At 45.1% G+C, this 21,621-nt stretch overlaps 1 protein-coding gene across 1 annotated transcript in view; it reads left to right on the top strand.

Moving 5' to 3' along the window:
• Positions 1-2,496: 2,496 nt before the first annotated feature.
• Positions 2,497-21,621, top strand: part of LOC146198101 (transport and Golgi organization protein 2 homolog) — a 55,849-nt gene continuing 36,724 nt past the window's right edge. Inside the window, exon 1 of the mRNA XM_084593425.1 lies at positions 2,497-2,817. Within this exon, the coding sequence (XP_084449551.1) occupies positions 2,676-2,817 (142 nt within the window). The 5' untranslated portion in view covers positions 2,497-2,675. The remainder of the gene's footprint in view (positions 2,818-21,621) is intronic.

Genomic DNA, 21,621 nt, shown 5'->3' with positions numbered 1-21,621 from the left:
CACACACACACACACACACACACACACACACACACACACACACACACACACACACACACACACACACACACACACACACACACACACACACACACACACACACACACACACACACACACACACACACACACACACACACACACACACACACACACACACACACACACACAAAACGTGACTGGTTCAATTAATTATTGTAATTCGCCTTTAAAGTAGTCGCCTTCAGCATACACACACTTCTGCATTCGGTGCTGCAACTGCTGGTAACAGTTTTGGAACGAGGTTTTTAGAAGGGCCTTCAGGAAATTCTCCGTTTTTGCCTGAACATCTTCAACTGAGGTAAAATGAGTTCCCTTAAAGATTTAACTTTAGGAAATAAAAAATAGTCGCATGGAGCCAAATCAGGAGGATACTCCATCACAGTAATGTTTTTGCTGGTCAGAAACTGCTTGACGGACAGGGAGCGGGTGCATTGTCCTAGTACAACAGCCATTCATCACTCCACAAGTGCGACCTTTTTTTCCTAAATTTTTTAAAGAAGTATTTTTAGTGATTCAATGTAGTAATGTTGATTAACAGTCTGACCACTGGGAACCCACTCAATCATTACAATTCCACTCTTTTTTGAAGCTACACACTTGGGAAAAGCGGGAACTGGACGAAAAACGACAGAAACGTGCACACAAGAAACACGCGGTGTAGACATCTCAAAGACGACATGAGATAGCTGACACGTGTCTAAGCCGCGCTCCCTCTCTACCTAACCGCATGCGGGAACAGAGGCCTAAACAGGTCACGGCAGCTGCAGGATATGCGCAAGCTAAAAAGGGGCGGTAGTTTCGCTAAGGAACCTGCTGGTATAATGATGGTGGTCCGTGAGGTGAGAGTTAAAACATTTCTGCACTCAGGGGACCCGATACGGCTAAGTGAAAATTGTGCATAACGGTAAAAATAAAAAAAAAGTGAGATAAAAGATAAATATTTGACTTAAATGGCATGGCGATGCTTAAATGCTTCATAACAAACTAGTTATAAAAACGTAATGCAGCGCTCATCGTTCGTAAGGAATTGTAGGTTACGAAAACTGTTTGGAAAATTAAGTCGTATAGAAGAAAAAGAATCGCGTTTTCTTTTTCTCTCTCTCTTTTTACATAGTGTGGCCTACGGCCATCACGTTGCCGCCACTTTATTATTCTGCTCGTTTTGCTGAACTTATAAAGCTTGAAAGTCTCACTGTTTCATATCCAGTTTTCACTTCGAAAATCATTGTTGTTTTTGGTACTGCGAGGTTTACAGAACATTAGAGAATGCATCGAAGCAGGTGTTGCACGTTGAAATCTAGAAGCTCAGTGTTTCTACTTTCTCCTTTCGGTTAATAAACTCCTCGTGCTTTAAAAACGCAGATTGGCTGATGTGTGAAGCATGCCCTTTATTTACCCTATACATAATACCGGCTGATACCCTTATTTATAAGCTGAACGAGTACATCTAAGTGAAACAAATATGCCATTAAAAAATGTTTCGTGTATATGCTGATAACTAAACTTACAGCGTTCACGCTTTTTGTGTAAGCCACCCGAGCTCGCGTAGACATTCGTTTTTCTTCAAATTTCTGGCCCTCTCAATCTTTCCCTAATCCTTTTCTTCCCGGTCCAGGTGAGAAAGAGATATCCACCAGCGGCTACCGCGTCATACACTGTCTTCGCCAGAGCGTTGAAATTTTCTCGCATTACACGGAATGATGTAAGGTTTGCCATTTTTTGTCTATACGCGATGTGGCGCAACGGATAACGTATCGTAGAACGGATAAGAATATTCCAGGTTCGAACTATGGCAGGGCAATTCTCTTTTTACTGCTGTGGGCGAAGAAGGTTTGTGATTGCTAAATGACCGAAGTCATGCAATAGTGAATGAACTACCAGTAATAGGTTTCAGCGTAATCGAAAAGTCCTGCCAGCATCGACCCTTAGAAAGCAAGCACAACTGAGCTCCTTTTTCGCTGAACATTCTTCTCCGTTCCCCTCACGAAAAGAAGCGAGGGTAATGGCGGAACAAAAGGTCCAAGGCGATCGCATCATTCGCTCGCTTAGGGGCTCAGGGCGCCGGTACAGTGCAAATAATGTCTGAAGCACCGCTGAAGAACACCAATCATTTCCCTCTACCACGCCAAGACAGAAGAGGTGCCTTTCTCCGGCCAACCTTGAAATGCGATTTCGCAGACATTTCGCGCGTGTCAGGCAGGAAAGACCGAGCAAACAGAACCTCGCCTCTGCTTCGGACGCTCCAGAGCCACGCGCCCCATCGCCTCACACATCATCTCTCCGCTCTTCATCTCAAGGGCAGTCGCGCGCTGGCCAGAACAAACTGAGCGCGCCGACACGCGATTGGCTGGTTGGCGCGCTGACGTCACGAGCCGTTGTCTGCTTCAAAAATGGAAGGCGCGCGCGACAGCCGAAGAGAGGAGCCGTTCGGAGAGAGTAAAAGGGGTGCCCCGTCTCGAAACCGAAAGTGCGTCCGGTATTCGTCTCTGTCGTGCAGACTCACCGCGTTCAAAGAAGTCATTGGAAAGCGCATCGGCACGGTACGCCCTGCAGTTCTCAGCCTCTCTACTGGTTTTCACTTGCTCCGTTTGACTTGGACGTCATTCGTCTGACTGATCGCCCTCTGTGACGACGATGTGTCTACTGTACCTGTTTGTGAATCCGCACCCCAAGCCGGACGAATACCTGCTTGTGCTGGCAAGTGTACGGGACGAGTTTTTCGGCAGGCCCACCAGCGGTGTGCACGTCTGGGAGCGCAACCCACAGATCATTGGACGTGAGTCGGAGCAGTTGCTCTCTGTTTCTCCTGGCTTGGACCTTATTATTAGTGTAGCCCTTTAGCTGCCGTTCCATAAATTGCCCGGTTTAGTTTTCCCCTGAAAGACATTTTTAAAAATAATTGACACAAAATCGTCTTTCAGGGCTTTTACCACCATATTTAAGCTGAATAAAATTTGTGTTGGACGAGCCCTATTCGCCGCTTCCGGCGAGAGAATGCCACAAGACACACGATGAGGCTGACTCGTCAGGTGCCATAAATGACAATCGGTTTGTGACAGGCTTGGTTCTCCCGAATCCGCTAGGGTGTTAAATGGTCGAGCAGCGTGAATAATTAGCCAAAATAGGACTGCGATTTATACACCGCTTGTTATCTCTCCTACCTCGAAGAAGAAAGAGAACAATAATCACAACTGGCATTGTTAAAAGTAGAAGAAGAGTTAAATTTATCCTTGACTTCGCGAAACATTTACAGGGAATGGAACATGCATGAGGAACCCTTCATAAATCATGGAACGCATGAGGTGCCCGTTGTGCGCGTGAAATTCAACCTAAAATAAATTTGAGACATCTTGCTGCCGGACAGAGCAGCTGCCCAATAAGCCAACATCGGAATAGTGCAAGTATGTCGGTTTCCTTTGGGCATTGTAGCTTGGCTTGTTATATTTTGGCAATGGCGACTCTCAATAAAAATAGCAATGTGCAATCCACAATTTTTTATATGCCGTAAGACCATGGACGATTTCCTAAACAAAGCAAAGTGAACAGAGTGCGATGGCAAAAAAGTTAATATAAGTGTGATCTTAAGGGAGGTAGAGGGCCCGTACGAGCACAAGCCCGAAAAGTCGCCTCCAGCCATCACCTACTCAAGTCGCACTTTCAGGTCGTTGTGCCTTATTTTATCGATGCTGTGAATACGCCGAAGTTTGCTATTTATTCGACAGCATGCTTTTTTTTATTTTTTTTTCTTGTCGTTTATAACAGCACTGATGGTGCCAGCTTTTCTTGGAACAGAAACTTTGAGTTTCATCAAGATAAAGTTTTTAGAGCCACCGAGTTTCAATTTCTCACGTTATTTCCGCCTCGAGGTATATCAAAATATAAACTCTAGGTGAAGGATAAGCTCACAAATAAAAACCTAGACAGGCGCACAAATCCACCTTCTTCGTGGTTTGTTAAAGAAATGATGATAATCCACCAAATGTCCTTCATATTTTCACCCCCACAAACATACGTTTTGAATTGCTCAGAGGCCGGCAGCGATGTAAGGGGTTTTCTTGCACCCTGCATAAAAAAATATTGTCGACAGGGAAAGCGAGCGACGTTACTTCCTAGGACACAAATGCCACGAGAAGAAAGACGATAGTGACAGCACCACAAAAACGAGGAGGATGTTTCCTCATATAATGCATAGGTTGAAAAACCAGCTCATCTTTCAATTTATGATTACCCAAGCATGTCAGGGTGTAAACGTTCTCGTACTAAAAGAAATCCAATCTAAAAGTTTAAGTATTTCATAGAATGTCTGCAACCTTTCCTATGTTCCGGAGAGATCTATATCTTTCCTTTTAAACTTACGCCCGCTAATTGTCCATCAAAAATTGCTGCCATTGTATTATTTTCACCATTTGCCGAATCGAAACCACTGCAGCCAAAATAATTCAGAATTCCGCGTTCCTCTAACAAGCTCACAGTCTCTTTATTTTCGTACATTATTCCTTAATAATTGGCCGTGCTAGCGTTTTGGATTTCTCTATTCCTCATTCAAGCCCCGCGTGTTAAGTTTCCGTGCATATTTGACAAGAAGGGAATAACTGTGTTCCAACTCTTCATGAAAACTGCTCTTAGGAGTTTTTAGACTCTGGTGTCCTGCTAGCTCGGTCGTTGATATTGGGAACCTCAGATTCCTCCTGTCCCGGGTTAGTTTTCCAAGGTTGAGCCTCCTCTTATTAGGTTGTGACAAGAATAAAGCTTCGACCTCTTCAAGCTATATTGTCATCCAATATGTCGATTAGCTGCCGTACATGCTTTATACTGTGCATTGCTCTGTACGCTCTGTCTTCAACGGTGTTTTATGCATCCATAGTAACCTGTGGTCGTCACACCAATACTGTTGAATACACGTAATACATTCTAACAGTTACTATATATTTTATCTACATTTGCGTAGCTGCGGCGCAATAGAGCAATCATGGTTTGATTTCTTGATTTCATTGAGCACTCAAACATTACGTTTCCATAGGTGCTGGGAAAAGAAGTTTAATCCTCAAAATGAAGCGACGCGGTGGGGACGGAACATTTAATTATGACCTGACCACACTCGCTACATTTTCCTTTTGTATTTTGCAATGGCGGACGTCTGTGTAAAATCACGAAGAAAGCATGTCCGCCCACACTTCATACATGTAGTGGCACCAGCCACCCCGTTCCGACATGTTCTCGCTCCCCGTCTTTCACTCAGCGCACGGTAGCAGCAGCGGGCGCGCTCTTCCGCCGCCGCAAATGCACGTCGGGCTGTCAGCCAAGTGATGCGGAGATAAGCAGGCCACTGGGAGAAGAGAGCGCCATTCAATGCGTTCTAGGAAAAAAAAAACTGGGAGACAATGGGGCGTACATTCTTCTCTGCACATCTTTCGAATAGCTGGACGTGCGCAATGCGCGTATGTTTGCCGGGTGGTATTCCCAGAAAGAAAACCCCTCGTTTCTTCTTTGCATCACAGTGTCGGCAATGCTGTCGCACGAGCGTTTGATTTCTGCTCACTTCCTTCTTGGCGGCTTTCTCGCAGCGATCGTATATTGCGTTTTTCATCGAAGAAACCGCAGAAACTGGATTCAAATGCATTTTGCGTATTGTATAGCTTCAAGGACTGTTTTTATAGTGCCCCAGCTGCAGGTTGAAAGCAGTCGGGCTGTTCATTTTCCTTTAATATTGATCCATAAAAATGATTTTTCCTAACGTCAGTTCGAAGCTGAACAAATTCTCTGCATGACCGCGGCGTTCTATACGAATTCAGCGCCGCTCGCTGTGCCATGCAGTTTTACTACCTGGCTGAATGGTAAGGATGAGTCCCTTAAGATTTAATAATCATCATGGCATAATGCGCCGTGAGGTAACGAAGGAAGCATTATTTGAAGGGTATTTGAAGGGTCAGGAATAATTTCGACTGCCTGGGGATCTTAAACGTGCACTGACCTCTCACACTACAAGGGCGCTTCACTATCTTCAAAATACGGTCTCCGCAACAGAGTTCGAACCCGGTTACTCCAGCACGGAAGCTGAGCGTCCTAGCTGTCTTCCTCTTCAAGCACCTTTCCCAAATAATGTAAATCTTCAAGGTCATTGTGTTAGTAAAAAATGCCAATAAAACACATTGCCGTTGAAAGTCGAGCTAGTTGGTCAGACGACATGATGCACCACGCAGCAGAGTAGGCTACAAAACACAGGAGAGGCACACAATACACACATACACATAAACAAGCATTGTCCTTGTTTATGTGTATGTGTGTATTGTCTGCTTCTCCTGTGTTTCGTCGCCTACTCTGCTGCATGGTGCATCAAAATCACGTTACTATAGAACAATATCTGTGCTCCTGTTTTTTTTTTTTCTTCTTCCAAATGCTTAGATAGCACGATCTATGACGGATCCGTCACAACATGAGTTTCGCCCCAATAGGCCTGTTGAAACAGCCGTACCACTGCTTAAAGAAATAATCGTCGAGGTATTCGAAACAAAGGAAGTAGGCATATAAGCGTTTCTGTGCATTTCTCGGTGGCTTTTGATCGCCTAAATAATCAGACGATATTCTAAAATTTATAAAGGTATGGAATCCGTACACCGCAACTTTGCCTCGAATGTTTTACCTACAGCATCGACATCAATGGTTAAAAAGTGCGATGGGGCGTTTCAATTTTTCAACCTATGTGAGCGTCCCACGGGATATTATTCTAAAATTGCTATTGTCTATTTTATGCGTCTATGTGATAAATGTGAAAAGCCTATCAAAGTGCCTTTTTTATACAGGTAATATAACCATTTGCTCAAAGTAATTAGCATTCAACTGCTTCAAATATTAACTGTATACTACAAAACTGTAGAGTACGGCATATTCTATAGTAATATACACTAAAGAACAAATGTGAGTTTTCTATTAAAGGTACAAGGTTGTTACAGCAGGTCTTAGGTCGAATATTGACAGCTGCGCTGTAAAAGTTGTAGATACCTTAAAAACTTTGAGAGTTCTCTTTGACAGCATAGGCAGGGCTCCCACATTACTTCATCTAAGAAATGCGTTGAAATGCTCACAAAATCTCGGACCTATCTACTCAATTCGGCTAAATGAGTCATTTGTAATACATTGCACATGTCGCATTCATGTCACACTCAAGCTTGTTTCTTTCTACGGGCTTGTTTCTTGTTTCTAACTTACACAACATATACGTATAGTCAATAGCTAATGCTGATAGCCTTGCAAATGCTTAAGAGTTGTTTAAGCGGTTCAAGACAGTACTAATTCAAATCTTAAATGAATTTTCCTTAGCCATTCGATACAAATAAAAAAAGGAAGAATCTGTTTCTAACTGTGACCATAGCTTTCTACATGCATGTGACTACTAACTTCACCCATCCCTCTCTCACAAATTTTATATCCCCTCACCCCCTTCCCCCTGTGCAGGGTAGCAAACAAGTTGCTGTTATGGGTTAACCTTCCTGCCTTTCCTCCTCATCTTCCTCCTCCTCCTGCTTGTCATGCCTCAAGCCAAGCTCAGTGTCATACATATTGAGAAAAAAAAAAAAACACGCTGGAAAATTATCTTTTGCTGCACGGAACGCAAATGAAAGATGATACGTCATGCAGTCCCGTTATTACTTTTAATTGAAAGTTCATTTTTTTGCACACACGCACATGCATTACACTTTCCTTAATAAACCAATTTCTAAAAGTTTTTTGAGGAACATCTAGACTACGCACTCTATATACGACAATGTGTTTTTATTATCCTCCTTGATGTTTCATTTGTTCTAATACGTGGCATTTGCATTGTTCACGAATTGTGTGCATAGTCGTTAATGAACATATCTGAGCGATTCTCTTCGATGGTTAGATGTGCGGTTGTATTTTGTGTATTTTATTATGGTGATGTGTATGTAAGGTTTACGTATTACATTTACTGCTTGCACTTGCTGTAGGCCTTGTAAGGAGGCTCGGGCTCTCTCAGGCCAAAGTCATTCTCTTTTTTGCCGGAGCCTGGCTGCATCACTGTAATGCAAGTAAAAGTAAGTTTGCTTTACTCAGCCATCACGGCGGGTCAAAGAAAGTCATCACTGGACGGCTTTAGTAATGGGGATCAGAATGCGTTAAACTTCTGTTTTTTTTTTTTTTTAAATAACTTCTCTTTTCGCACGAGACAGCACAACCGTACATTTTCAAGTTTCGCATAGATGACAAGAGATAGCGGAAAATGCCTCGGCTGGGAAAAATACTTTCGGTGAGCTTGAAAGTCGGTGGAAACTTGGAACGGGTAAGCATCTTCCCGTCACACCTTGAAGGGGTTAAATAAAGGAAGAGAGTAAGAATTAATGAACGTGCAAAGGACGATCATCACAATAGATGACTATTTGTAAAGGAAGACCATACTCGCTGCCGATGCCGACCGTTGAAGTCAAGTCAACAGGTTGTATTTTTTTATTCAAGAAAAATTTGGACAAAATTTCTTTTCGACTGAAAAAAAACCAGAAAGTCAAGCTGAAAGTCCCGACTTTCTTGGTTTAGGGACGTCTTACATAGTCTAGTATAAAATTATGAGAAAACTAAACCATTTATTGCAAAAATCTTTTGTCTGTGTGCGGGGGGGGGGGGGGGGGGGGGGCAGTAGAAGGCTGTTTCAGGTCACACTGGACGCACCAGCCGCTTTCGGCGTTTTTAATGACGGAGCCAGTTAAAGAAGGGAAAAAAAAAAGAGCCACCGTAGTCAAGGGCTGCAGACCTATTTGGGTTTTGAACATGCATTGATGTCGTACAGCGCACAGGCAAATTTCTTGCAAATGTGTGAGTTGTAGTTTATTTATGAAACTCTTCCAACATAAGGGATCAAAGATACATAAAATTACCGAAAAACTAGGCTTTTTATAAAAAGAAAAGAAGACAATATACAGAAGGTTTCCTTATATGGCCAAATAAACGCCCTGCTTTCTGGCAGAACACAAGCGTCCTTGTAAGCCATCCGGGAAGCCTTCAAATCTGCGCCCTTTGCATGATGCAATGAGAGGTCATTTTTGGGGTATTGTTTCTAACAAGCTAGACTATCGCAACTCATAATCCAGTGGCTCCTGAAGCTACAACAAAGGGTGCGATCACCTAACGAACGCGCCCTTGCATTGCATCCAAGGCGTTGGTGGTTACAATCACGTGCATCGTGCAGCGTGGCACCAAAAAATTACGACGTCCTTTAAACCGCGTTTGTTGCCCTCTCTCAAATAGTTTTCCACGCCGTGCACATAGGCTCGCTTTTGTGTCTTTGGACATTATATTCGCCGCGAGGATTCCAAATTGGGCTCACTATGGAACCATTATGGAGCGCCACATTTTAGACACAAAGACTTCGTAGCGAAGAGGTAATATCTCCCCTTCTTCCCGTCGCCATTGAGCAACGTGCTGAGAGCGGCACGCGTCACGGCGACCACCGACTTGAAGACACCGCCGCCGCGGTGCGCCTGATGCACGCGTCGCGCCGACCTTCGGTCACGCGAAGGGGGGGATCTAGCTACCGGCACGCGCCCCTTTCTGTTTTCGTTCATGCTCCGGTGCTCTCCTTTCGGGCAGATGCTGCGTTGTTTGGCGCAAGAAAATCGGAGCGCCCGCATTGTCTTAGGAGCGACTCGTAAAGACACTTTACTCTAACGCGACGAAAATCGCTGCGCGCTCTGTGATTTGTGCTCTGAAAACGATTGCGAAAAGACGCTTTGGGTTTCATTGTACCTGGACGACGCTGAGCTGCGCGGCGACAGGCAGCGAAGGGTTCTAGCTAGCAATAAAGGGATAAAAAGAAGGGGATAGACGCGGCATATAAATCCTTCGTTTCTACGCAGCAGGCGATTTCAATTACTTTCGCAATAGCGCTTGAAAAAGGTTCATATAAGTTCACGCATAGGCAAAAGGCAGCCTGATCTTAATACGCGAGAAATGTTCTAGCATCAGAGCAGGCATCACTTATTCAGTAGCCTCCCTAGAACGTGCTAACGTTTGGAGATTTGCATGTTGTTACTAGTGATACCGAGACGATTTCGTTACCCTGTACTGCTCGTAACCTCTCCGCTACAGCAGCACTTTATATTATGGGGCGATAAAGCCAACCACTTGTGACACGGTTGTGTCTCCTAAAGACATTTTCAATTTAAACATTCATCAAGTGGACGTTACATTCGCGGTGATGCTTTTGGGCTCAAAACGAATAAATCCTGAAGCCAACATGCGGATAAAAACTACATTCTTGAGTCTCCTGTCTATGCCCAATCGCTTCTTGTAAGGGATGGAAAGAACTGCAGCCCCAGTACGTAATTCTTTTCTTTTGATTTTTTTTCGCTCGAACATGACATGTTTCATACCTCCGGGCTGCAAAGGGAGCACGCCAGTCGAAGGTACGCAGAAACTTGGCGCCTCTCCTGTGCCCCCGAAGAACCCGCTTCCCGATGCGAACGGAGGTTATGCAGAAAAGCTAGCCTGCTAACAAGTTTGCCACTTGGGTCAAAGTTATAGAAACCTCTTGCATTCGTGACACTGCTGCAAATACTTATCAGCGGTCACTGATTCGTGTGACCTTACCAGAAGTCACCCCCTTTAACCGAGGCAAATTGAACCGGCATGCATGACGGCGATTGCTGTGGTTATGTCAGCACGTTGATAATTGGAAAATCGCTGCCGAGTGAGCGCGGAATTATCCAGCGGTGGCACGAATGCAAGCCTCTCGACTCTAAACCTGCTAATGGGGGCGTTGCTCGATCTCTGGTCTTGAGTTATACTGCAGTGGGCTCGCTGAAGTGCAGCTTGATGTATGATGTTGAAATTAGGGAGCAATTACGCTGCGCTTGCGCTTCGCAGTTTCTCGTACACAATTCTGCGTATCTTGCCACTGCCATCGCTTACAGTCAAGCGTCTGCTGTCGCTTGTGCTTGCGCTCCTCAGGTAGATTTCGAACGTTCCGCGGCAAGACCATGTACCATGCCGAATCTGCCGCAGTCGGTAAGATGGGTGTGAGTGCAATGGCTCGAAGGCGTTAAAATAGAGTGAGTTCATTGCGCAATGTGGAACACCACTCGAGGCGTTGGACTTCTCTAATAGCGAGAGGAGGGCTATTTGATGACTAGTAATGGAATGCATCATAAAACCGCCTGAAAAGACAAGGGACAAAGCCCGGACAAATTCATCATAAAACCGCGCTTTGTCCCGTCGCTTTCTTCTCTGTCCCTTGTCTTTTCGCCCGGTTTTATGATGCATTGAACTTCTCTTCAGCAGTTGTTGTGGGGAAAAACAAGCTTGTATTGAACCGAATCAAAATGAAACATAACAAAAAATTCTTTATGCAATGTTTTGTGTTAACGAAAAAAAAAAAAAACATAGGGGAACGTTCAAGGTTCGCTTTAAGAGTGGACGCCATAGCGCCATTAAGACGTACCTTGTAATTATTCCGCGAATGTTCCTTTCTAATGACACAGCTGTTCATTAGCATACAGTCGTATACAGGGAAGCATACACTAGGCGCACCTTTCACTACTTGCGCGTCATCGGTACTGGGCAGTACCGATGGCGCGCAAGTAGTGAAAGGTGCGCCTAGTGTATGCTTCCCTGTATACGACTGTATGCTAATGAACAGCTGTGTGATTAGAAAGGAACATTCGCGGAATAATTACAAGGTACGTCTTAATGGTGCTATGGCATCCACTCCTAAGGCGAAGCTTGAACTTACGCGCAGTACGATGGCAGGTTTTCCTGTGGGCCACCGCATGGACGGGATAAATCGCGTTACAACGGAGGGCAATGCCGACACCGGCCTGTTTGCGACATGAAAATGAATCCCGCGTACGAAGACTTTAAATCGTCGCATACGTTCAAAGTTACAAGCGAACAAATTGACAGCAGCTCGTCAAGTATGTTCAACGCGGAAAATTCATAAAATAATCTTCACATTCTTTCTAGCTGCATCCATTCGTATTTTGGTCGATGTATAAAGTTGGAAAGATAGCATAATATTTATTTGCAAAATAGTTGTATACTCTGTTTAGTATACGCTTACTGTAGTACACTCTAGTTAAAAAGAAGCTACATTGCATACAATGAATGAAGCGATGATACGAAGAAACTAGACTACCGTAAGTGAGATAAAATAAAAGCCAACAGTCAAAAAATATTCTGAACCGCAATATTCATTTGGCAGAGCTGGTGTACTAAATAAAGCCATAAACCCGTGTAAAAAAACGTGAACGTCTTGGCGTGCGAATAGGCAGCTCCTGATAACTCTCGGAGAGCAGAGGAGAACGCGTGTGACTCAAACACGAAAAAACCCGGAACACTTCATCCAAAAACATTTGTCAATTGACGAAATTTCAGGCACTCAGGACAGCAAGTCTCGCGCTGCTGTTAGAAAGAGAAGAGAGCAGTAAAAAATGGACAGGTTGACGTATCTTCTTGCGCACCACCTGAACCGGCGGCGAGTCGTTCGTCAGTGACGGCACAATTTAAAATGAAAGGGTAACACATTCCGAGCAAAGCGCCCGTCGAAACACCTTCCAAAGAAGGGTTGGACGAGCACGAAGAGCCGCCGAGGCCGCGGCAGATTGTAAGAATAAATATAGGCTGCCACACAATTCTATTCGGCTGCGCCCGTTGAAGCCCTGAACGAGAAACTTCAAAGTAAGGCTCTACCTGAAGAGGTTGATGGCCATGCAGGAAGCGCAGGCCACCAGGGACCTTCTCGGCACTCCCTCCTTTCAGACTCTAATCGTCTTATTCCGTGTCCCAGGCCTTGACGATTACAAATGTGGTGACGTGGTCGTGCGTGATGAACATTATTTGCCGAATTTTCCGCCTGCGTACGTGGCTTTCTTCAGGTGACAGTTTCCCCACAGGCCTTTATTATGCGTTCGTTTCGTGTTTCATCGCGACTGGACACGATATTATGCGACCACAGAGCGAAGCTCACTTGGAAAGGCTATTTATTTCGCTTCTCGGCAGGGGCAAGAGCTGTTCCATAACTAGCGTTCGACGTAACTATACCTTTTTAAGACCACATAATCAAATTTCCTCACATGTGCAGTACTGAGCAGAGGGTTTCAGACGTGCTTGATCGTCGACGATGTCCGGCACAAAGCACCAGTCACTACAAGCTACTTACGTACGCTGGTTCCGTGCAGCATTCTGGAACAGAACAGTTAAGTGATAATAGTGCGAGCTACAGCGTACACCGGCCTGTAAGCCTCATTGAAGCCGCGATGTAATGAAGATGCACTGGCGTTGGCGCCCTGTACTAGCGACCCCAGCCTGATGCATAACGCATTCGTTGTTCCGCTGACTTTGGCGTGCAATACGCAATTTTTCGCTGAAGAAAACTGAGTGCTGGGAGGCAGCTAGAACGCTTTTAGCGACGACGCAAGATGAGAATTTAGTTTCAAGTAAACCATGCTGACGTAGTCAGATGGGTAACGAAATCAAAATTTTCCCACGTCTTTTTTGCTTGTATATTTCACCTCGGGAAGATTCGCACCTGTCGTCAATGTATAATCGTATACACCAAGAGAAACATCCGACATTTGCCTTTAAAATAAACCAATTAACTGATGATCACTTGAACTCAATCGTCACCATCTGTTCGTGCACATAGCATTTTCTATTCACAGTCAACATTCAGACGTACGGCTCGTACAGTGTCAATATCCTGATCTTCACAATTTGAAAAGACAATAATAAGCGCCGTAATAAACATCTGATGCGTCTCGTATAACCGTTTGCTGGGCCAGAGTCCACTGATACCAGTTGTGCATGGAAATAATTACAAACCTGATTATTATAGATTTGCATTTCTAAATACTTGTGCTGCCATGCTCCCGGCACAGTAGTTTTGATCGAGCGCGCTTGTGGGCAGGATCGATTCCTGACAGTCAGCGAAGTGGTTGCGCGAGGCCGCTCCGCTTGTACTGCGTTACATATAATAGCTGGAAGCCCTTTCCTGTTCGTCATGTATGCCATATGGTCAGCGTGTCTGTCTCCACAGAGATAATAGGCGAGGGAAAGGAGAATGTATGTACATGGAAACGCTATTCTTTTTGTTCTGTTCTGGGGATGGAGGCTAGGATACATCTTCAACGTAAGAATTAAAAAGCAGTTCAACGCAGGTGCCTAAGAATTCTATGCACCTGAGAGGCTGAAGTAACCCATCAGTGATGACCTGGCAGTTTTAGCTCCTATGACAGAGCGACCACGATGACAACTTTTGTTGTTGTTGTTGCAGTTATTGTTTTAGAACGGAGCTCTTACGCGCCCGTTCGGCGGTTGAGCAGCGTCGCCGTTGTTGTCGTTGCAGGTGTAATTGAGCCACATAGAGTCATGTGAGAATCATGAGTTATAGGATTTCTCAGAGCAAGAATAAGAATAGCCTCACGCTATGATACCCCGCTCGCTCGTGGCTCTTCTTTCCTTCTAAGAAATCCTCTTTGGCTCGTAAGAAAGAGTGCTTTGTAACTGCACATACACATACGTACAAGCATCTCTCAAATTCTTTGCCGCAATATATCGCAAAAACACCTGAGTGGCTTACATTAAGGAGTATCTTAGTCATCCTTAGCATATTTTTGTGCATGGGCGATGAGCGAAGGAGGCAAATGAATGCGTAAACTGCCTCATAAGATCCGTACACAAAGGTGCGCCATGCATATCCGGGGCCCCCGAGATGGCGACTCCGCACATGATGCATGCCAGGTGCTTAGCGCAGAGGCATCTGCTGCTGTGTTCTTGAATTGCATTCGGTTATAGCAATAATATCAGTTTGTGTTCTGCCTGAATCAACGTGTGCACACCCTTGAAGCAGAAAGTGATTCCATTATTCATCAGGTGTTTATATAAATATTATTGCCATCGTGATGGTGACAAGTTCTGTGATATGCATTTTACATCTGAATGGAGAATTTTCAGTTTATGCGCTGCGCAGGTAAAATGAAGAATTTGCATTATTTTTTACTGAGGCGGGAAAATATCGATTTAGAAGCGAAATAAGGAGTGCCACCAAAGAGGGTTAAGCAAGCACTGCGTCTATGTACTTCAAATGTCAATTCCGACCGTCACTCGCGTATAAGTACACAAGGACGCAAGGACATAGTGACGCTTTTAATCGATCGAATCACACCGCTGCCAGTTTGCATTTTCACATCTGAATGTCCATACTTGGTCCTACACTACGGCCGATAGCATGAGTGACGTTAAAGGAAACGGACGTCTCCTTTGAAGTGCTTTCCCGAGAGGCTTGGTTAAGCCTGCATGCAGTGCAGAACACTGATTGAGTTTGATCACACCTTATTTACGGAGACAGCACGTGGGTAGAATGATTTCGTCATCCCGTTGCATCGAATTAAAAGTAAAGAAAGCGACTAAATCGAGTACCGCTAGCGATGTGCGGGCAAATAAGGTATTCTGGAAAACATGGCTTACGCCAGAGACGGCGAGAAAAGAAAGTGACAGTAGAATTTTGCAGGAGGGGGGGGGGGGGGGGGGGGGGGGGGGCTTCTTTTTCCTCCAAGGTCGCTATCGGTCTGTCTCTGCACCAGATGGAACAAAGGCCGCGTCTGCGCCACCTGGCAAGGAATCGACAAAAACAGCTAGGCCGGGAAACAAAGCTAACACTCCGCCTGCCTGCGATGAGTGGGCGACCTTCGTGCAGAGTCTCAGGCAAGCATTCATCCGGGCGAGTGTTTGATTAGTCGTCGGTCGCTCATAAGCTCGTTTCCGCGTCGCTCTTCAAGTGGTGCAAGGGAGGGCTCCGTCTCCACCCGGCAGAAGACGACTGCGTCCGTGATTGAAGTGCGTGTATTTTGGGGATCCACCCGCGAGTGCCTGCCTCATTTCCTTTCCAGCTCTGCACGCATACAAGCCGTACTGTGCAATCATCCACGGATATCTGGTACGCACAAGGAAATGCAAAGCACCCATTGACCATTGCGATGCTTTAAGGAAATACGGATAAATTATAATTTGACGAGGTGCAATTCAATATTTTCAGTTGAAATTTTTGTACCCTCCTCTTATAACCCTTGTTCTTCTGATTAAGCAATCTGATCGTTGTGTGAAGCCTGAAATTCGACAGAGACGTGAATAGGTGAATAGCTGATTTTAAAATTAAATATTTTAGACAATCGAAGCGCTTACTGCGTTAATGGTGCTTCCGGATTCATTGCGGCGCAGTTTTTGACAGATCTGTAACAAACTGGCGGTTGAAACATAAATAACGACAGCGTCCTCCCAAGCTTGCTCAACCTAGCGCGCTCCCTGTCTGAGCATGGTAATAAAATACTTTGAAAGGTTCACGAGTGGTTTAATTGGGAAGTTATCATATACGAGACAAAAAAATAGTAGCTATTGAATCCAAAAGCTCCTTGCATGCATTACATATAGAAATCGTCTCAAGTATGCAGCATTATCTTGGGGCGAGACAAGGTAACTAAATACAATTATCCTTTGTGGTTACCGAATATATCGAGGCGTTGACAACGATGCAGTATTACGAGAAATAAAATTTGAGAACAATGCCATTATTGCAACCGTCCTTAATTACCTTTCATTTTTCTGTCTTCCACTCTACCACTCGCGAACTCAGGTAATGCGCAAGAAAGCAGGGAGACTTGAGGGATTGCGAAATTGCCACCCGAAATCGTCATTTAGCTGTCCGCATCAGTACATGTTCTGTAGCTTCGCATTTTTAAAATTGAAAAATATTTTCGCATCATTAAGAAATAAAAGGCGGAAAAGTGTTTAGAGTTCTGTACTTTGGGTCGTTACGAGACAGGTATACGGCCGCAACTCCATAACAAGTGAATGGTCGAGGCATGAGCGAAGAGCAGAAAAGGATAGGCAACTAGTTCTGGGGACGATTGCTTACAAGATGGGCGCCGCCATTATCATCATCATTAGCCTAGCTACGCTCAGTGCAGAGCAAATACCTCTCAAATATCCCTCAAATAAACTCGACCTAACTCCTGCACAGTCAAAACGTTCTTATCTCGTCCGCCCATCAAACTTTCTACCACCCCCCTGCCTGCCTTCCCGATCATCGGCTATCTTGCCTTCGCATGACATGTCCTCCCCAAGCCCACTTCTTGATTTCGACTAGGATGCCATCACCTTGCATTTGCTCTTTCATCCACTTTACTCTCTTCCTGCCTCCTAACTTTACACATATCGTTTTCATTTCCAGAGCTCACGGCGTTCTCAATTTAAGCTAACTTTTTTGGTTGCGGTCTCCGCATTTCTGCCCCAATAAAAGAATACCGGTAATGTACAGGTGTTTTACCTTGTAATTTTTATTTAATGCTAGGAAATTGTTATTTCATAAACTGTAAGAGAAGGCAGGTGTGGCCTGTGCAGACGCAGACGGATATTATGCGCATTATGGAGACCAACAATATGGTGATTAATTACTAAAATGAACTACCTAGGTAACTTCTTATTTTTATTTCATGGGAGAAAAGTACATTGAGAAACTGAAGGCAGTTGACATAGACGGTAAGCGCAGTTTCAAAATTTGCTTAACCAATAATGAGGTTTGAAATATCGAACGTCAAAAAACTGCCACTTAAAAGCTCGTTGAATTGGCTTTCCTGTATCACATATCAGTGAATGTGTTCGCTTCTAGTGAATTTTTCGCTGAAATCTATCTTTTTTTACTTTTCGACATTATCGGTAAACAAACGGCATCTGTGTTTTGTACATAGTAAATGCGATTCGCTCCATTTTAAAAATATGCAATGCGAATGCGACGAAGCCAATTTAAAGAGCTTTTTTAATAATGCGTATTTTTACGTCCAGTAACCGCACTGCTAACATATGTGATAAGTTAAATTTACTTACTTATCCGTTCAATGAATGTGCTATATAAAGTCAGCTTATTTGCACAATCCAGCTGCGGAGACTGTGCCAATTTATCTGTCATTTTGTAAAATAAATGTCAGTAAACGATAAGAAGTCACCCCCATACATTCCTTTTACATGATACTGGTAGTAGACTGCCGTTCATGATCTGACTGTATTCCCCTGTCAAATGCGCTCCACTCCATTATTTTTATTCTAGTTCCTTCACTGTTGCTGTCCGGATCTGAGGTCCCTACCCACAATAAGTTCATTTACCCCTTTCAACACCTCACTACCTATCGCGAGCTGCTATTACCTCCCCACATTGTTGAACGCTCAGTTTTCTGCATATCAATATTTGCACCCCCAAGTGCTGTCTCCTTGTCTAGGCAGTTGATCACGCTTTTTCACATGTAATTGTAACACAACGGGATAGTTTGCGTGCAAGTCCACTTATGGAAAAGTTGGCTCGGCTTGTGAATTCCCCCTCTACCCTTATTCAGTTCATACTGTGTAGCCACCTTCTTTCTCCCGTTCTACCCTGCCGAGAGTTGAGTCACTTGCGAACTAACGATGGTAAAATAAAGAAATAAATGAATGAATAAATAAGTAAAACAAATAAATAAAAATAAAAACCTATCTATAGTGCTATCGATAGTCACTACTTTCGATAGTGCTATCGATAACGTTATACATAGTACCTAACAGTACTATCGATTCTATATCAACCGCGCGCACTCACTGCACTCCACTATGGCGTGCCCGGACGTTAAGCTTTGGGATGTTAAGCCTCCTAAAATCTTGAAATAAATCAGATATGTTCTGGCAATAAAGTATTACTATCGACAGTCTTACTATCGATAGCGACACTATCGAATACTATTTATGGTACTATCGATAGTCCATCGATACTGTTATCATTGATAGCTTTTTACACTATCGGCAGTTTCAAAACAATTATCGATATTATAGATAGCCAATTACCAATAGTTTTGCATCCCGCGCGCGCGCGCGCGCGCTGTGTGTGTGTGTGTGTGTGTGTGTGTGTGTGTGTGTGTGTGTGTGTGTGTGTGTGTGTGTGTGTGTGTGTGTGTGTGTGTGTGTGTGTGTGTGTGTGTGTGTGTGTTGGTTGGTTGGTTGGTGGGGTTTAACAAGTCCCAAAGCAACTCAGGCTATGAGAGACGCCGTAGTGGAGGACTCCGGAAATTTCGACCACCTGGGGTTCTTTAACGTGCACTGACATCGCACAGCACACGGGCGCCTTGCTTTTCGCCTCCATCGAAAAGCTGCCGCCGAGGCCGGGATTCGATCCCGCGTCCTTGGGAACAGTAGTCGAGCGCCGTAACCACTGCGCCACCCGTGTGTGTGTGTGTGTGTGTGTGTGTGTGTGTGTGTGTGTGTGTGTGTGTGTGTGTGTGTGTGTGTGTGTGTGTGTGTGTGTGTGTGTGTGTGTGTGTGTGTGTGTGTGTGTGTGTGTGTGTGTGTGTGTGTGTGTGTGTGTGTGTGTGTGTGTGTGTGTGTGTGTGTGTGTGTGTGTGTGTGTGTGTGTGTGTGCGTGCGTGCGTGTGTGCGTGTGTGTGTGCGTGCGTGTGTGCGTGCGTGCGTGTGTGCGTGTGTGTGTGTGTGTGTGTGTGAGTGCGTGTGTGCGTGTGTGTGTGTGTGTGTGTGTGTGTGTGTGTGTGTGTGTGTGTGTGTGTGTGTGTGTGTGTGTGTGTGTGTGTGTGTGTGTGTGTGTGTGTGTGTGTGTGTGTGTGTGTGTGTGTGTGTGTGTGTGTGTGTGTGTGTGTGTGTGTGTGTGTGTGTGTGTGTGTGTGTGTGTGTGTGTGTGTGTGTTTAGCCGAGAAATGGCATGCTCATCCGCGCACCGTTCCTCTGAAGTGATTTCTTTTTTCAGAATTATTTTTTCGCTATCTGTGCTGCTAAAAATAATTCTGTCGCGCCGAAATTCGGAATTACCGAATTTCTGCGCGGCACCAAAGCCGAACAAGCAAGCAGCACTTTCTCTTTTCGTTGCCTAACGAAAAGCGCCCAAGCGCCATCAGTAGTATCCAGCTATCTCCGCTGTTCCATTCTTGCTGCATTCTTCGCACATGGCAGCCGGTGATTTGCAACTCTACTGATATAGATTTGGTCTCAGTCCGCCTCGGAAATAGAGGCACGGGTCGTGTTTTGTAGTGACTGCGGCTGAAATTCCCTTCTCGCGCTCAGGTACCGAAAGACGAGCCCATTTCGCGATATTTTTCTCCCTGAATTCGTCTCCGATTGCCGGCAAAGGCGCACACTCGGGCATACTTCTTTCCTCTCCTTTTGGCTCCTCTACGTGGCAAGAAAAGCTGGCTGATGGTCGCCTCCTCAGAGCATGAGTGCTCTCCCTCACTTTCTTCTGACCCTCCGATTCAGCGGCAGACTCGAGTCAGACGCGCCGCCAACGCGCGACCAAATCTGACCTCTTCTGCCTCTTCTTGGCTCGATCGAGGTCATACGCTTCGGTGGCAATGAACACTATTGACGCGTGCAATTGCATGCGCCGACGGCAGGGCCGCTCCGACGAAACACCTCGCTCAGCCTCTTTCTGCCTCGGTTTCGACCACCGCATCCCTTTCTTCGGTCCGCTCTCTAGCGACACGCTACTGGTAGGGGGCAAACGTTCGTAGCGGCCAAGTGTACCGTACAAATCCGCGTACTATATGCACTCTAAAACAACCTGAGAAGCATTGATTTGCTCTCACCTGTCCTCATACATTTCTAACGGGTCTTGTGATTATTGTTACGGCTGTGTAATCGACCCTCAATGACTGATCAGCTAATGTAACTGTGATGATGAAGAACACATGAAAGCGCTCGTCATGTGTTCGTTCTGCTTTTCTTCTCTCCTTCGCACTGTACGGCCTTAAAATATACCCTTTGGCTATAGTGGCAACGACGTCGATGATGGCCGTTGTGATGGCTTATGACACTGACGCACTGTATTGGGACGCTGTATTGGCCTTGTATCCCACGGTTGGTGTAGACGATCAGTGGAGACGGATTTCTTATGCAGTTATGAAGAAATTCGGAGTTCTTGAGCCTAGAGATGCCTGTCTACACTCAAAGTCTAGAAAAGCCCAAAATTTAGAAGAGGTATTCAGTTCGAAACAAAAAATATTTCGAAACCAAAACAAGCTTGACGTTCTGATCATTGCCACCGAGTTGAGCATTATCCGGGCCTTTCTTTATTTGGATATAAATTGTGCACCTTAACATGGCAGGGAAAACATGGTGTCATATCATATGCGGTCTTTTTTTGTGGCATAAGCGCGACAGGACGCCGGTATGGTGCATGCTTGCGTTTTTTCGTCTCGGGTCTCGTGGTAGTTGTGCGATCAGCGCGCTAAACGAAACCCGCTTCTTCTCTCTCTCACCACACCGGCCCTGCCTTCTCCCGTTGACGAATAGAAATAGCCTCCTATGCCTGGAGCTGCACGCCTGCCGCTTACTGGTATTCTTCTCGCCTCTATGCATCGTATTCTTGTTTCGCTTCAGAACTTTTTCTCTTCCCCCCCCCCCCCCCCCCTTCTTTTTTCTAGTTGTATTTTCTCGCTACGACACCGGTAGTCTGATGGAGCATCCATGTAAAATCAGTCTGTGCTAGGCCCGGTTTTCTCTCGTCCCAGCAAGGCTCACCAAAACGGGACAGCAAAGAATGGCGTGTCCACCA

The sequence above is a fragment of the Amblyomma maculatum genome, chromosome 2, assembly GCF_055883805.1.
Source record: "Amblyomma maculatum isolate TAMU_Amacu chromosome 2, ASM5588380v1, whole genome shotgun sequence".
NCBI classification, from domain to species: domain Eukaryota; kingdom Metazoa; phylum Arthropoda; class Arachnida; order Ixodida; family Ixodidae; genus Amblyomma; species Amblyomma maculatum.
This window is presented reverse-complemented; position numbering and strand designations above follow the sequence as displayed.